We start from the raw sequence: 17,458 nt of genomic DNA, 5'->3' as shown, positions 1-17,458 counted from the left end.
CGAGTCTGCTAGTATGTTTTTATGGCTACATTTGTTGCTCAATGGCAAATGTATTTGTTTTCTATTCTCAGATGATTGTGCAGAATTATTTTTAATCAACTTTATTATTAGCGAATGATAAGGTCATGTGAGGGATAAAACATGCATAGTGTGTAGTGCAAATGCGATTTTGGTTCATCACAATGTCTAGGCCAAATGAAACATCGACCAAAAAGTTAAACCCACCAAAGTGTCATTAAAGATCACAACTCTACTTAAGTAAACAATCACCATGTGCGCACACACCTTTGTCATGCATTTATGACGAGGATGAGGTCTCCTGTACAATTTGCACAGTATTTTATGAGAGGTCATTCATCTGCGTGATGAGAACGCCTACTTTTGTCATTGAGGACACAGTGACATTAGTGAAAATAACTTCACTATAGGAATAAAGTGTTGAAATTTCAACTCAAATAACACAAGTAATTCTTTTGATCGTTTTATTGATTGTTTTCAGTGAATACAATGCAACATACAGTTCAAAATATATGTGTTTAGGCCCAGCAAATGCCAGGGGATGACAAATAGTGCAACAGTCGTAAACATAACCTTCTCCAAACAATTAGTAACATTAGTCATTCTGCATCCTGTTTGTGCAAAACACTCTTTTCTTAAATAACACCTCCACCTGCAATGTTAAAATAAGAACATGTATCTCATACAGTCTCATGTCATGTCAGCAGTTCTCTAACACAAGTTGGGGGAAATTCAGAGAAGCAGCTGTTTTGGTGCAGTGGGTGAAACCTTACTACCCGCCCTCTGATTGAGATCAATACATTTATTTAATGCTCTATACAACTTCTGCGGAGCATGGCAGCATCGAGAGTGTCTGTTAAACCCCGTCAACCCCCCTCTCACCCATGTCCCGACGAGGCCTGTGGGAGAGCTATAAACTGTACCAATGCAGCACATGATGTGACGCTATTTAAACACTCCAGCACCCACCAGATATAGAACCTGGGTGGCAGTAGCCTACAGCTCCAGTAGGATAAGAAGTTTATCCCATTGTCAGGGCACTACTACAGAACCGATTTGCAGCAAGGCCCTTGTCAAGCTTTCCGTGTTACCGTCTCCCAACCTGCAAAAATCCTCACATTTCAAAGCCACACTGGGCTTTACACACCCATGTCTTCATCGCGGGGGGGGGGGGGAAATGGATCACTGGCTCTTTCTGACCTCAGCGTTATGAAACTCTTTAAGGAGTGATTTCCCGGCTCTGAGTTAAAAAGGTGCGCCGATGCGGGCTTGTCCAAAAAAAACAACCAGCAACCACGAAAGATCATCCTCAAATGACGCTCAATCTCTCCCATGAGTACTAATTGAGTTTCAGATCATTAACCGTGCCACAAAAGCACAACAACAACCAGACCGCACCTGCGCTATCCCCATAAGGCACAGCACGCGTTCTCAACCACACTCAGTGGTCTCGCCAAAAGCCCACCTGCTGGCCCTTCAAAGGGCAGAACCCATCAGGACCTCTGTGTCCGACGCAGGGGGGGGGGGCTTTTTAGTGGTGGACACTGCAGGGGGAACGGCACAAGAGCGGGGATGCACAGGAACCGCCAGGTTCTGTCCTGGCTCTGTCCTGTTGGTACTTAGTCTGAATACAAGATCAGGTGGTTGTGTGTGTGAGTGTTTAAGTGCTGATTTTCCACCAGGGCTAATACTAAATGAGGAAATTGGCTTAGGCTGCCAGGCTCAGGCAGGAAGAGGCTCTCTGCCGTGCATGCCGCCATCGCTGTCTTACCCAGGTGAATTAGGACCCTTAATCCACAGAGGTGTATTTATACAGTACTGTTGTTTACCGGGGTCAAGAGCAAGCTGCTCTCAAGATAGATATGGAATCAATACACACACAGGGTAGATACTGGCTTGAGAAGACAAAGCCTACACTCTGTACACTGTTACTGGTACAGATTGCAGTATCACAACCCCCCCCCCCCCCCATCAGACTCTCTTATGCTCCCACAAAATGTGATTTGTCCCTAATCTTCTGGAACCACTGTCTTCCACCATGATGTGTGAATGAGTGCTGATGGCAGCCCCATGCCAGTTCATGCTTAATGCCAAGGCCTGCTGATGAACGGCACCTGGTTCTACTCCATTGAAATCAATTGGAGCCACCGGCAGCCAGTTGCACAGGGATATCTGCCGTGTGTGTGTGTGTGTGTGTGTGTGTGTGAATGGTGTGTGTGTGTGTGTGTGTGTGTGTGTGTGTGTGTGTCAGTGGGTGTGCGTGTGTGAGAGGAGGGGAGGGAGGGTGTACAGGAGACATGCTGCCAACCACCATCTGCGTTCATGAGAGCCGTGCCAAGCATCAAGTCCCTTTTTCCTTTTTTCTCCACTCAGCCCTCACCAAGACACACGCCACAGACTGTAGATGAAACACGTGATCTTATTTAAGATCCACTCTAAACTTCTGTCGAATTTCAAGCGTAAAACCGAACACATTCCAATCTAAGTGTTTGTGAACAAACTCCAAACTGGCTATAGATGATGAAGGGTTGGTGCTATTTTACACTGGCTACCGGAACTGACACTATGTGATCACTGAGCTAACACGCACTCATTCTCCAAGCCAACACACAGGTCCAGTTCATGTAGGTCCGCACAGGCACATCTCAAGGGAGCGTGGGCCGCGTGCGTCCACGGGCCGGCGCCGCTCCGATTAAAGGTGTGCACATGCACTATTACCTGAACAGAAACCTATGAGGCAGGGTCATCTTGACATCGGACCCAGGCTATTTCACGGCCACTTTGTCGCCAGCGTAGGAGGGCGGGGGAACCTCCATGCAGGCGCTGGCCTGGCGGCTCACATCCAGGAAGGGGGTCCTCTGGCTGGCTCCGCCCATCATGGCGGCCGAGGGGATGCTGGTGTGTGCGCCGGCCCACTGGAGCACACGGGCGGAGGGCCGGTGGTGGAGGGCCAGCTGCTGGGAGCTGTAACCACACATACCGATCCCCAGGGCCCCCATCAGCATCGCTACGCCCGGGAGGGTCCTTTCAACCGGGGGACGCACAGACACTGGTCTGCAGGCCTGGGTCTGGAGAGAGAGATTGTGTGAGATTGTGTGAGAGAGAGAGAGAGAGAGAGAGAGAGAGAGAGAGAGAGAGAGAAAGCCCAGATTTAGTCATTACAATGTGGGAATGAAAATGTCTGGATGTCCTAGGTGGTGGAAAATTGCTGTTTGTGAAGTTGAGTGCTTTGAGACTGAAATGTCAATAAACCACCCCTTCATGTTTTGCTCACTCAATAAAAACATATTTACTGTTTGTTAGGCAACATCATGTTCACTGTACTTTCATCACTGAGTGGGACTGAGTGACAGGCCACAATAAACAGCCTGGTGTCTATTAACTATTATTATTATTACATATATTATTGCAGGAAGCAGATAACTTCTTCTCGACATATGTTACACTTACTCATGCAGTCTTAATCTAATTTCATGATCTCTGATTCTGTAAATATTTCATGATTGTATTCACACCCTTGCTTTCATCATCTGTCAGTATATTGGGCAAGATTCTGTGTGTTTAAGTCCCAAGTAAAAGTGTCAAAAATTATAAATTTGTCCCCTGACCAAACTGTAATGAATTTTGTTTTGAGATTTTCCCCAAAGCAGTCTCTAACAAAGTTCCTAACCAAATCCCATTTAACCAACCCCCAAGTTCCCTTCAAACATATTTAAAAGCCTTCTTTTCTCTGGGGAAAAATAACAAACAAAGATGCCTCGCCCAATTTGAGACAAAGGTCAGCTCCTCACTTGGCCCTTTGAAGAGAATGAAACGCAGAGAGGTGAACATAATACAAGCTCTATATTGTTCTAATGGCGCTGCGCCACAGACAGTTAGAATAGCTGTAATTTAAGGATTCATTGGACCGTTCCAATCCTACAACAGTGCATTGTTTTAGGAAAATAACCTGCAGTATAAATGCGACTGCTTTTTGTGAACTAAGGCCAGGGAGATGCTGCAATTATTCTGTGAAGTAGCTCAAGCGGAGAGAATAATGAGCTGATAGAATAGAAGCAGTAACAATGTATCACGCATAGCAGGGCTCCACCGCAGAGACTCCAGCAGAGCGACCCACCAGAGTTATAGAGAAAGTGGCCAAGTCGTCCAAACAACCGCCAATCATAAAGTTATGGGCTATGATTAGATCCCACAATGTGGTTTTTTTAGGCCTGTTCTGGCCAAAGAAACTGTCTGAAACTGCATGGTCATTCTTCTTTCTTACCCATGTCAATTATAGTGATGCAGACTATTAGTGGCGGTGAGAGTCCTGGATGTTTATTAGACACACACACACACACACACACACACACACACACACACACACACACACACACACACACACACACACACACACACACACACACACACACACACACACACAGCAAATTGTGTATTCAAGAAACACAACATGGTTTAATGCTAAGCCCCTTTAGTTGATTAGTTGTTATATTGTTAAAATGAAAAAAATGAAAAAGGTCACATAATGGGCAGCACACAACCCAATTTTGCTGTGTTCGCCCTTTATCAACAAATAAACTATTGTTCTATGCTTGAGATAACTCAGGTCAGAGGGAGCTATATAATTACACCTACTGTAATGTAATTTACATGACCGTATAAAATAATATACCATACGACCACAAATATATGGACTACATAAATGCACTGTACTGTAAATGACCAATCGCGGTACTGCTCTGGATGAGATGGCGATGTGAACGACTGCTTGTAGATGCAAAAGTAAAAATGCAAATAAAGAAGCAAAGGCAACCTGATACCTTAGCCAAGCCGTACCCACGGGTGTGTGTGTCTACGGGCCCGTGGTGTCATGTCTGTATATTATGGACATAATGAATGGCTTAGAAATTGACATTGAAATACGGCAGCGTTAGACCAAGCGAAGCAGCCTCTCTGTGTGAGGCATGCCATACTCATAAGGACTGATCACTATGCACTCCCCTCTATTAAAGCCTTGCCACCAACACTCCATCAATGCACCACTCTAAAGATCCTCCCATTTCTCAGCGACTGCGAGCGGGGGACCAACAGAGCATCTGTCAGTCACCTGGACTTGGTCCTTGGCATGTCAATATCAAGACATCCGTTTGAAAGGGTACTACTAAATCAAAATAAGTCCAAAGTGCAAATGCGGTGTTTTCAGGTAGCCATCGCCTTCTTCGTTCCCTCTTTAAGGGCAAGTCATTTCTGAGTCAGCAGTCCATCGCTGCTGCTTTACCTAGGGAGAGCAGGTAGGCTGTTTACACTTTGAGGAACTGCCACCCGAGACACAAGCAGCTGACCATGTTATCTATGCACTGCATGCCAATGCATCATTTCAGTGCTGTTCCTTGTTAATACAGATAAGTAATGGGACATTTGTGGCATCCCAGAAACATCTGTTATGTTATGAACATTTCAAATTGAGTGCAGTGAAGAATATTTGAAGAGAATTCAGTTCAGCACTGGCCCAATCTTACCTGCAGAAACCGGAGGTAACCTGGAGTGAGTCGTGGCACTCTGAAAAACATGCTGATGGAGTGCGTGAGGACGCCCGGGTACGTCTCTCAAGATGGTTCTCTGAGTTATTCAGCCCCTTTCGGAGTTCCCCTGCCTGGATCCCTGGGATTAGGAAATCCACTAACAGAGGCGCTTCACTGGCCCTTTGTGTGAGTCTGTGTGTGTTTATTCGTTGGTGTGGACACCACTACCTGTAGCATGTAACTAGTGCAGGACAGCCTTGGCAGGCCGGCCTTATAACATCGCCCTCTGGTCTTTACATAAGACATAAACGCAGAGGCAGCAGGGAGTAAGTGGATTACAGGAGGTTGGCAGGGCCACGAAGACAACAGTATAAGCAGACAGGGAAGTCAGACGGCAACATGCTACTTTGAGAGTGTGTGGGTGTGTTGTCTGTTTACATGTCTGTCTGTGTGACTTTGTGTGCATCTGATTAATAGAGGATGCAGTAAAATCTGGCTATTAGCTGTGAACGGATTTTATTGTGTCTTGAGGTATGGCAAAGTTTAAAGAGGATTTCTACTGCCACTTTAAACTCAAATTAAAGACCACGATGCAATAAGCAGTATAGGTGACCGGACAGGAAGGTCAGAGGAGATAAACATAACAGTAAATAAGGAAAGAACAATCCAAGTGTCAATCCTTTTGTTCCTTTTTCTATTCGTATAATCAACAGCAAAAGTATTTGCAGATTCTGATCGGAAATATGCGATCTCAGGGTGTCAAAATCAGATTAAAGGCTGCCTCAACAATGCTTTTCATTGTTAGTAGAGTTGTATTAAAATGTTATAGGGCATGTACATCAGAAAGCATCAGGGGGTTTTTTGTTTGCGATATTTATTTTGTGAGCACACAAGAAAGACGTACTACTTTAAATCCAAATTAATATAAATATACTATAGCCTAGGCTAATGGAAACATTGTCTTGACACGTCTTGCATCAGAAACATTGTGGCACTTCTATACATGAGAATGTTTTCCAATAATGACAAATAATATCATGATAAATTACTAAGTCATTACTAAATAATGACCAAAAAACAATACTAGCACATTATTAACACAATAACTAACATTCCAAAGCTTCCATACGTAAAAAATGGAGGAGGTTGTTTCGATGTCATGTTGCAGTGGCCTATTGATGCTTTTATAATAATTCTATTAATTCAAGGTATGCAAGCACCACCAGAGACCTTTGTTTTTGTCACCAAAGTCTAAATGTCACTGATGGTCTAATGTCCTCAGAATCTTTACCTCTGCATTTACTGAAGCAGGGCTACTGTAACTAAAGGGATTCCAATCTAAAAGGTTCAACAGGTTTCGGCTGTACAGTACAAACACAAAAGAATGGCTCGAATCTGCAGTGTCAGCTGATTTGGCCATTTCTTTTCCGTATGTTTGCAGCATCAGCACACATTTGGAGACTTTAACATCCTTAGACGCGGATAGCCTCTGGGTTTTGAGCACTTGAGCAGAGTCCTTATAACAAGGAGGTTATGCTGAGGACACCTCCCTCGGTGCACCGAAAAAAGAGTCAGCCCAGGAAGAACAACTGCCAACCGGACCTTCATCTCAACTCTGTGAGCGGAGAAGCCGAGCTGACCTCGTACCCTCATTGATTCATACGACGCGGAAATCTCTGAGGCCGCGGCCGAGGATTCAGAGCTTCCCCGTAACATCTAAACACTGTGGTGAAACCATGGAATATTAATGTCAAGAAATAAAAATAATTTAACCTCCCTTAACCACCGAAAAAATAACCAAAAAGGAAAGTGTGTGCCAATCACTACAAATACATGTGGTGTACTAAAGAAATACATACAAACAAAGCATTTTGGGTTAATGTGGGTTGCGTCCTTGTAGTCCCTGTCGGCTAATGCATCCAGAATGAGACCATTACGACATCACGCCAGATGCCAGATGCCTGGCATCTGGCGGTGGGTGGCTTTTCAACGGAGGTCACAAATGGCGGCCCCCCAAAGTAATCTGCTGTAAGAATGCAGCAATGCTGCAATGTTGACCAAAGTCACAAGTTAATTGCTACAGGTGGCTTTAAACGAACAAGCGGTATAACCCAGAAGACTTTTCCTGTCAAACCGGTTTTGTGCAATATGGGAATCATTCAGGCGTCTAATGGCACTGCCAACCCTGGATAATCCTCTCTCCCCTTTTACCGACCTCTTCCCTTGGCAAGCGGGGATCTCACGCACCATCAGGCCTATTAAGACAGACTACTGTGCAGATCGACAGGTCAGCCGTCTGAGCTCTGATCTCCCCCGGAGTGGTTTACTGGTCTTTCAATCTTGCGAGGTGTTCGTTGTGCACACATTGCTTGTTGGTGCGCACCCGGTTCAAAAGGGTATGATTCCAGTTACGTCACTCGCTCGGTTATTCCTCATGTGGATGACCCGAATGACACCCTCATAACATAATCAAAGTTGTCTTTCACAAAGGACATTAACAATTTCCAGATGGGATGAAAAGGCTTCATGATGCACCCTCTTAAATGGGAATGGCTCTTGTGAAGCGTCGATCTAAATGACAAGCTACCCAGTTAGCCGGTTGGTTTTAAATGTCATGACATCTGCAGTCTGGGTGGCTCTTCAAGCACAACTGACATTTGGTTTTCTGGCAATTAAAGGCAGATAGGGGGAGGACAAGTATGATGCTAATAACAATTAGGCATCCAATTTAGACTGCATCAACCACTTGGTAAAAAGATAAAAGTATAATGACTGGCGGTGAAAGCTTGGGTCGATAATGACAAGTTTAATTGTGGCGGGAGAAAAGATTGAATTGGGCAAAGATGTGGGGAAGCTGGTTTTTCAGTAAAAGTGAGACAGATATTGATGGTACCAAAATGCAGCCGTTTATTAAGCAGGAGTTTGTTTAGGTGTTGCTGAATACATCTAACAGAGAATCAAGAGATACTTGTACAGAAAACATGGTTAGCACCTTCTCCTCATTAACAACAGTGAATTTGTATTGCTTTAATTTCTGATGGATCAAATTGGCATTGGCAGCTGACTTGACTTGGCCAATACATTTTGTTTTGTGTTTCCTATGGCTTGGCATGGCTACTCTTCATGTCCTTCAGAAGCCTCTGGGTCTCATTCTCAAAGCCTTGCGGATGTGTTCTCAGATGGTCACTCCTTTGCATCTCTCTGCATGAGGAGAATGTCTGTGATCCAGTATCTGAACAGAGGCACAAATGCAGCAGTTTCTTCTGAGGGGAAAACCAAGAAAGAAAAAAGAAAAGAAAAGCAAGGATGAGCCAGAATAAGAATAAAATGTTACAAAGCTGTCAGCAAGCATCCCATTCTCCATAGCCAGTGCGTTGGGTCTTGCTAATCACAAGAACTCCCTTTTTCGCTGCCAAAATCTTCACAACTCATGTTGTTTAATCTACAAATATTCACTCCCACCTCCTAGTTATGCATGTGTACAAATACGATCATTAATGTTTCTCCATCTCCCTAGTGGCTGCCCAAGGCAAACTTACTCTTCTAAGAAATACATCAAAAGAATCCAATATGGTCAGAATCCATTTTTTATATTCCACCCCTCCCCATAACATCTCATGAAAAGGAAGAAGCAGTCGAACAGATGCATGAAGGAAACTTTATGGGTTGAACTAGACTGAAAAAGTATAGCTTTATAGAAGCATAGGTTTTCTTTGCTACGCTGTGGTCCACTGACTGGGACTGTCATGGGGGAGTGTGTGAGGGGTGCTTTGGTATGGAATAGAAGATACATTTTGTTCACACAAAAGGTGGGTTGCTCATGTGCCGTTTTGGCCGCATTACAAAGCCCTTACTGCCACTTGTGTATGTCTGGAATAGGAAACTGTTTTGCTGTGCTGCATTGCAGTAAATCAAACCTGCTATTGGATGACAGTGACAAATTATTATCTACAGACTTCTCTTAGCGTGCCAGGAAGGTAGACAAGAAATAGGTCAGTATATTTTAAGCTTAAATGTATTGAATTCTGAATAGGGTTAGCTACAAAGGCATTCAGTTTGTTTAACATTTACATACAGAGGTTGAAATGTTAAATCTCTAACCTTATCATGTTCAATATACTATAACATTTCTTTGTTGCTTGAATGTTTTTAGCAATTTGAGCAGGTTGATTATGCCCACAGCTTTTTTTGTTTTTATTTGCCTTTCCCAGCACATATACAACATGGTATCCAGCGGAAGGAATGAGGCTTTGGCAGAGAGTCTGGAGGGAGGCACAATCTATTCTGATTATTTCTTTAAAGAAAGATCCTTGATACCTTTGTCTCAATGACTATAATACTTATACCATTATCCTAACAAATGTCATGGCCCAGTTGTTAACATTTATAATCCACCGCCATTTTTCCATTTTTCAGGACCTTATTTGGATGGTTTAGCAACAAAGTCAAGGGGCAAAACTAGAGCAAGCTCTATTGTGGGCTCTTTATTAGAAAATAAACTCCACAGAATGCTCTCTTTTTGATGGTTGGCACCTCAAACCGATTGTTTCACTGTGACTTATGTTAACAAAGAAACATGGTTCAGAAGACACAAGTACGTCCGTACTTGTAACAGCCCGATATCCAGTCAGCCAAATGTATAAATGCATGCATGCATGCATGCATTGTGTGAGTGGGCGTACACACACACAGACAGACACACACACAAACAGACACTCAGACACAATTTCTTTCACAATTTCAAACAATCAGGTTTTACCAGAGCTACGTGTCCCCAGGTGGGTAACCATGCCAACATAACTATTTGTACAGCTGTGTATGAAGCCAGAGAAAGGAGGGCAAGCTGAGACACGCAGTGTTTCTATAAAGAGCTCAGCTGTGAGTGTTGCAGCTATTTACAAATAAGGGCAGGTATGTATCTGATATTAACAAGCCGTGACTGGTAATATTGGCAAGTCAGGGCAGGTGTGTAGCTGGGCAGGTATGCCCCTTACTAGACTATTGGCAAGTAACAGCATGCATCAAGCTACTATTGGCATGTCAGGACAAGTGTGTGGCTAATAATGGCAACTAAAGGCAGGTACATATCCAATATTGGCAAGTAAAGGCATGCATGGATCCAATTTTGGCAAGACGGGGCATGTATAGTGTTCCAATTGGCAGGTAAGGGCAAGTCTGTGTCAAGTCAAGACAAGTTATTTTAAAGGCAGGTTTGTCCAAGTAAGGTTGGATGTAGGCATTATGTAGGCATGTAAGCAGCGCAGGTGATGAACATACGCGAGGGAGTATTCTACAACTGTATATCACTGACTGCTTCCACGCACAGGCAGGGTCAAGCCATCTGTACCAACCGACCTATAGCCAGGGGCGCGGTGCTGAGATCGTCCAGGGCCTGGGCCAGCCTGCCAGCCTCTTTGCGCTGCACGAACCCCATGAGTCGGGTGAGCTGCCTCAGGACTGACGGAGGGGCGCTTCCGTCGCTCACGTTGCTCAGCAGTTTCTGCACTGCTGCGGTTGGCAGAGTAGGCCAGTCTGGATGCACTGAGCCTGGAGCGAGAGAAGGAACGGTGCGGGGCATAGGATGTGAATTAGTACAGTAAATGTTGAATTTTTTTAAACATCAGAGCTTATTTAGGATAAAAGAAAATGCATTAGTTAAATCAGACGCATAGACACATTTATGTTCTACAAAATTCAAGGCCTGGTCATTAACAACAATAAATACCTAAAATAAGTTTACATCGAAACTTAACGTAAAATATCAACACTTGTAGGAAAAGCATGTTCTGCCTATTTCTTCTTTCTGTAGAAATGACAATAAGGCAAGTGCGGAATTACAGCCAAATTGTTTGGGGCAGTGAATGAGACAGAACAAACATGGGTCTGGTCAGCCCGACCCATTACCATGGTTACATTTAGAGCCCTGTAACCAATGGACAGCAAGAAGCAGCCAGCTCAGGGTTCAGTCACAGATTTGCAACCCAAATCGCGTCCAAAAACCCATTGCAAGTTAGCTCTAATGGCACGGCAATCAATTGCTTTAAATAGTAATATTTAGTTGAATACATCAATGTCAAACATCGTCACTTCAGTAAAATAAAATAAAGTGGATTCATCTTCACAGGGATATTCCACCTTACAAATACAGTGCAACCAACGGCTCACCGTCTGATAGGTAGATCTCCATGGTGCTCCTGAGGAACCTTGACACCTCAGCTGCACTCTTCCCCTCCTCCTCCTCCTCCTCCTCCTCCTCCACGTCTCCTTCTTTCTGATAGGTGAACTCCAGAGCAGAGGCCCGAGGGACCAGGCCCAGCGAGTGCAGCTTCTCTTTGTGGCGTTTCTTCTTCAGCTTCCTCCTTCTGTTTCTGCTCAGGGGCTCCCCACTGCCACCACCATCTCCCCCCTCAGCGGAGACATTGGAGTCTCGTGTGAGGTGTCTGGCTTTGGGTTCAGCCGCCCCGGTTTCTCCATCGGCGGGGGAACGTTCGCGGAGCGCACGCCTCTTTTTCCCCCTTCTTCTTCTGCGTCTCCTTTGGTCTTCGCTCTGTCCGTCTTGGTCTGTGTCGTCGCCGCTCTCTGCTGTAGGTAGCGAAAAGATAAAAAGTTTGATTTTGGTCATTACTTTTAGTTCGCACCGTGTCTTGACTTATAACGGGTGCATTGTCCGTACACTATAGGATGCATTAGGGTGCCTCTTTGAACCCAAGGGAGATAGCTTTGACATGTCATTTGGCAAGACTAACGCGAATTCCATATGGAAAATGTTGCTATTGGAAAGCCATTGCAAGTGTAAACAAATCAGTTATGAACTATAGTAAAAAGAAAAATCAATCTACTACATAAAAAATAGCATACAGGGTGTTAAAAAAGTGTATACAATTTGATTAATGAATTAAAATCCTTTGCGGGTCCTTTGCGGATACAACACTCTCTTCCGCTTAAACGCTCTGTTTTCTACCCTCCCACATCTCCAGCGCCTCTCTGTAAGAGCTCAGAGCACTTGAGGGCTACGAGGCAGCCGGACTGAGGGTAATCCTTAGTGGCAGGTTTGCACCAGCAGATACCAGAACAAAACGTGAGCTGGAAAAATGTACAAACTGCAGTTCTGTGGGTAGCGATTGCTTGTTTCAGTGCAAACTCGTTGATATCAACTTCTGGTCTGTATAGATCACAACTTAGCAACAGTGTTTTCCAATGAATACTAGCACACTGGTAGATGGCTGTGAGTTGAAACACTATCTAGTATTCCCATGGATGATGGAGATGTCTCATTTGCAAGAGCATTTAGAAAATGCGTATTATTTATAGTGAATCAATCATTAAAATGCAGTGGATTCAATTAAATATGTAGAAGAGTAATTCATGTCCATGTGCTTGTTTAGTATCCTAAAGGGGGATAGGATATTTGCGGCTCGGTGTACCACTTAAGGCAGCTACATCTGTCCTACAGTAGTGCAAATGGCATGGGCTTTGAGCTGTTTTATACAGTCTATGTAAGCCTAAAATAGACCTCCACATTGGGGTGTGATGTGTTTAAAAGTTATTGTGGCAGTCCAAAAGTCCAAAAAGAGTCCAAAAGAAAATAAACTTCTGGTTTTAGGGCAAAAACGTTCTTATAATGAGAGAAATAATTACGCCAAAAAGGGCAAACAGAGTTTGAACCCGGAGTAATATAAAGAATAATAATGCACATGGATGTGATTTGAGAGTCTGGACCCAATCAATTGACTAACGTTAACTCACTTGAAGGCGGGTGTCTGTTGAATTTTAAAAATATTGGATCTTCCCATAACCAATCGCTATCATGTGGTCGTGACGTACATGCGCCGGGACCGGCCGGGAATCATGTTGCGCGCAGGCTGTAAACAAACCAAACACTGTGAGTGAAGATGTCCGTCAACGGGTGCTGACTTTAACGTCATTGTTCTCAGCCACTCCCTCTGTTCGCTGATTGGACGCACAAAATTTGGACGGAGAAAACCCAGGAATATACCGCAAACCCAGACGTAGTACTGAAGGGAAATGAAAATTGAGCGGAAGTACTTAGGCGGGCATAGCCAGGCTAAGTGGAACTAATGGAGGGAGTAAATACAGAATACAGCCCGCAACATTCAAATTAATTTCTTATATAGCACGCGCCACCCACAAAATCATTCCACCGAAACATAAATAAAGAAATCCCAACTCAGTGCAAGCATATATTGCATCGGTATTAAAAAGCATATTGATTCAAAGTATTAAGGATGTTTTTAATTACCCTCGGGATCCAAACGTTGAGCTTTAATAATTCACCATAGAGTTTAATGTGACTGAGGTTAAGTGAGTCAATATCAGCCTAATTGTAGACAGGGTTAACGTTGGATGTACAGTATATTTCAGCAGTTTATCCCCCTTGCTTAGTTGAGGCTGGTAAAGATCCTCCCTACAAGTCACACTCGCACCCTTTGATTGAGGTGGAGAATCTCTGACACGGTAAATGGAGCCTAAACTCCGCGGCGAGCAGAGGCACGTCATAAATGTAAAGATAACGACGCTCTTACCAGCTGCTTCCCCATCACTATTTATCCTCTCCGGCTGGGGTTGTGTGACGGATTCCCCCTGGGGGCCCGCCCTGTAGTCCGCGGGTGGAGGCAGGGCCGTGTAAACCCGCAGGCCTGGATCAGTGCTGCTGGATAATGACTCTCCATCATCTAAGACACAGAAAGAGGTACAGGGGAGGGTTATGAAACATACACTGAAGGGGGAGGGAGAACTTTAACTGTTGCGGTGCTTGTCTGTAAGGGGCATAAAAAGGGGGATGTTTGTGCAGACTATACCAGACTTGAAGTCTCTTGAAACAGGAAAGTGCTTAGCGTAAAATGAAACTGAAGGTTTTTCTATAAATTATTTCAGTGTAGTGTGTGATGTGTATGGATGAAACAGTCAACATGGCAGTTACATATATAGTATATACAGTGTAATGTTGGGTTTACCTTTGACTGAATTCTGAAATGTTTTTCTTTTCAGAGCAGGTTTATTCGCCAATGTCTCCACAAGATTAATAGGGTTAGGGTTATTTTGCTCCGTTGGAGCTTTATGGTAAAGCTTGTTGAGGACTTTTGATTGGAATACTGAAAGAAAGAAAACCATTACGATTGCGATACTTTCTTTATCAAGCTTAACTGATATAATGTGGTCAGCTAAATTAACGTTTTTTTTTAATGCATTTAGTTTGCTTAGCAACACATAATATTGTAGATCATTCAGAAAAGGAATAGCAAATCAACAAATATAAAATATTCATGTCCTACTGGGAGTGTACTATTTGCGGAGTTGGGCAGGTAGCACGTGTATTTGTTTACAACATATGCTCGCGATACTACAGATAACGAGATTTCGATAAGCTCACCAGCCGCGACAAACAGCATAGGCAATCTGCTCACTGGTTGAGAAGGTAGCTGGTGAATTAACCACACTCACCGTCTTTCCTTTGTGCCATTTCAACAAACGTAGCTTAATTCAATGTGATATGCACCGTGATACGAGGACAATGATGGTGGTTGGTTGGTTGGGTGGCTAGCTAACAAGCTAGCAAAGCATGGTGAACTAGCCTGAGTCCAAATTCATCGCACCAAAGGCTAAAACATGAATGTTGGATAAAACATTAGGTTATAGGACATGACAATGTAGAAGCATGTAACATAAGGGGAATCTGTGTTCAACAAGTCAGCTCCGTTTGATAAATTCCCAAACTTCCTGGAGACTCCAAGCCGCAGTGCCCATTTGTCCTGCAAGCTAACGAGCTACATAGACAACATGTCTCAATGAGAAGTGAACAAGCACTCCCCCTGTGTCCAAAACAAGTTACTACAGCGCTGTTGGCCATGCGCACACCGAGCCAGCTCTGAAGGCTGCTCTGACAGTAGCGCATGGGAAGCGCGATGAGAATATCAAGTAGGTGCCACCCCATGGCTCAGCCTCAGCACCAGCGCCGGACTGAGTTCACATTTGCGCACTCTCCAAACTTAGCCTGGGACCTCAGCGTACGAACGGGGTTTGAAGGTGGAGGAACTGCCTAGAATGTCAGCTCTGAAAAAGGTAAAAACCGAACCTCCCTTCTCTCACATGTATAAATAGATGTTTTGTTAACAAATGTGGATCTTGAGCATCCCGAATTTTTTGTCTTAATTGTGTGAATTTATTAATATTTGTGAATTATTTGACGTGATGGGTGGGTTTTCAGAGCTAGCTTTTAGTATTCAGCCATACTGGTTCACTTCTTAGTATGAGTTGCAATAACAGTAAAAATATGCTCTGTTAAGCATCTCTTCAAATGTTATAGTAGTAACCACATACAACTGGAGCATATATTGCACACTTGCATGCATAGCAAATTCACCGGCTAACACTCCCCTTGCCTTGCGTAAATAGTTTAGAAAATAAAAATAACTTTTTCGGACTGAAAATTATCTGAAAGAGGTTAATATCTCAATGAATTTGCGTGCTGGGTCTGACTTCTCCTAAATTGTTCTTGGGGTAGGTTGTCAACTTGTCACACAAAAGCTAGACTTATGATCTATTAAGCTTGCCCTTGGTCTGACAAAGCCCATTGTCAACTCCTTACTTGCAGTGGCTAAGTCCACTCCAAGTGAATGTCCATGTGCAGTTTGGCAGCTGAAAGTAATCTCCTTGGTTGATGACACATATGAACAACACAAATCCTATAAGGCCGATAATTAGAGTTTGTTGATTAATTAAGCTGTGAGTCTCTGTTCCTGTGAGGGGTTGATTATCACTGCACAGCAATCAGGCCTGTTGTTTTTGTTTGGGATGATGCATGATTATATATGCGTATCTGGGGTGACGGTAGTGCGGCTGTGGAAGACACTTGTCATTGCCGTTGTGCCATTGTAAACGACAATATGCATGAAGTGTTGATATCATCCCTTATTGGCTTTGATTGAGTATAAACAAAAAGCAGAATATAAGTTGTGTGAAATAAAACACCTAGCTGTTTCACCCACAAACACACAGCTCTCCAAAGCGCACACTGAATGACAAAGTGTCAGCTGCCAGCTTTCACATGGTGGAACATCAAAATTCTAGAGGTGCTAAAAATATAACTTTCATTGTGATGCCTGAAAAGCTAAATTTAGTTATTTCTGTGCCCCCCCCCCTCCCCCAAAACACACACACACACACTCAAACACCCCCCCCCCCCTCCTTTTGCACATAAACACAGACCCAAACGGTCCACCCCCCTCCTCCCTCCAAAACATCTCTAGCTTGTGCCTGTATCCTCCTAGACGTAATCTTGAAGAATAAAGCCAATAATAACATAAAAGGCCTATTTTTAGTCTCTGTCACTGAGAGAGCCCGTCATTTTCTTAAATGACTACCAGCTGCGTGGGTGAGTTTTCTGGTGCCTTCATTGCGACTCTGGATCAGAGAGTGCTTGCTGCAGTACAGAAAACCAAACATGAAAAGTGCATTTTCTAGGCATGGGACATTGTTTAGTGCCCAGGATTTCCTGTTCATTTATTATGTAGGTGCTTTGAGATGAGCTGTAGCAGGCTGGCGGTTAGGCTTAGTAATCACAAGGCAGCGTCACAATGGACACCTTTCAGAGAATGTAAATAGTAGGGTAAAGTGACTTCCTGTTCCTGTAATATTAACATTAGGTCAGTTTTATTTTTGTCCATGGCAGCAACAGCTTGGTCAATATATTATTTACATATTGAGTTGAGTCAATGGTGCACTGGTGTACTGCCAGGGTTTAGGGATAGAACGGACAAATCATTAATGATTTGAGCTGTTTTATGTGGAAAGTTGGTCAAATTAAGGTGAAGAAGTGCTTTTTGGGTCAGTGAGTTTTTGAGTGTTCGTGTTCCAGTTAATATTTGTTCAAATTTTAAGTTGTGTATATCATCTGTTCG

The 17,458-nt window shown here is 43.7% G+C and overlaps 1 protein-coding gene across 1 annotated transcript; it reads right to left on the bottom strand.

Annotated features, from left to right (window-relative positions):
- Positions 1-8,513: 8,513 nt before the first annotated feature.
- On the bottom strand, positions 8,514-15,297 carry erich1 (glutamate rich 1). Its single transcript, XM_079752637.1, has 6 exons — positions 15,003-15,297; positions 14,516-14,653; positions 14,084-14,233; positions 11,706-12,122; positions 10,896-11,087; positions 8,514-8,803 (listed from the first exon to the last, which is right to left on the bottom strand). Exons 1-6 carry the CDS (start codon positions 15,019-15,021, stop codon positions 8,724-8,726), a joined length of 996 nt encoding a protein of 331 aa, XP_079608763.1. The 5' UTR covers positions 15,022-15,297; the 3' UTR covers positions 8,514-8,723.
- Between the last annotated feature and the right edge of the window lie 2,161 nt (positions 15,298-17,458).

The sequence above is a fragment of the Pollachius pollachius genome (genome assembly GCF_949987615.1).
Source record: "Pollachius pollachius genome assembly, chromosome: 15".
Lineage (NCBI taxonomy): Eukaryota > Metazoa > Chordata > Actinopteri > Gadiformes > Gadidae > Pollachius > Pollachius pollachius.
This window is presented reverse-complemented; position numbering and strand designations above follow the sequence as displayed.

What these genes read in the sequence shown, in the direction of transcription:
- erich1 (XM_079752637.1), bottom strand. An exon ending in ATTTCAGAATTCAGTCAAAG is followed by an intron (nt 14,234 to 14,515) that starts GTAAACCCAACA and finishes TCTGTGTCTTAG; the next exon opens with ATGATGGAGAGTCATTATCC. An exon ending in GGAGATCTACCTATCAGACG is followed by an intron (nt 11,088 to 11,705) that starts GTGAGCCGTTGG and finishes CTCTCGCTCCAG; the next exon opens with GCTCAGTGCATCCAGACTGG.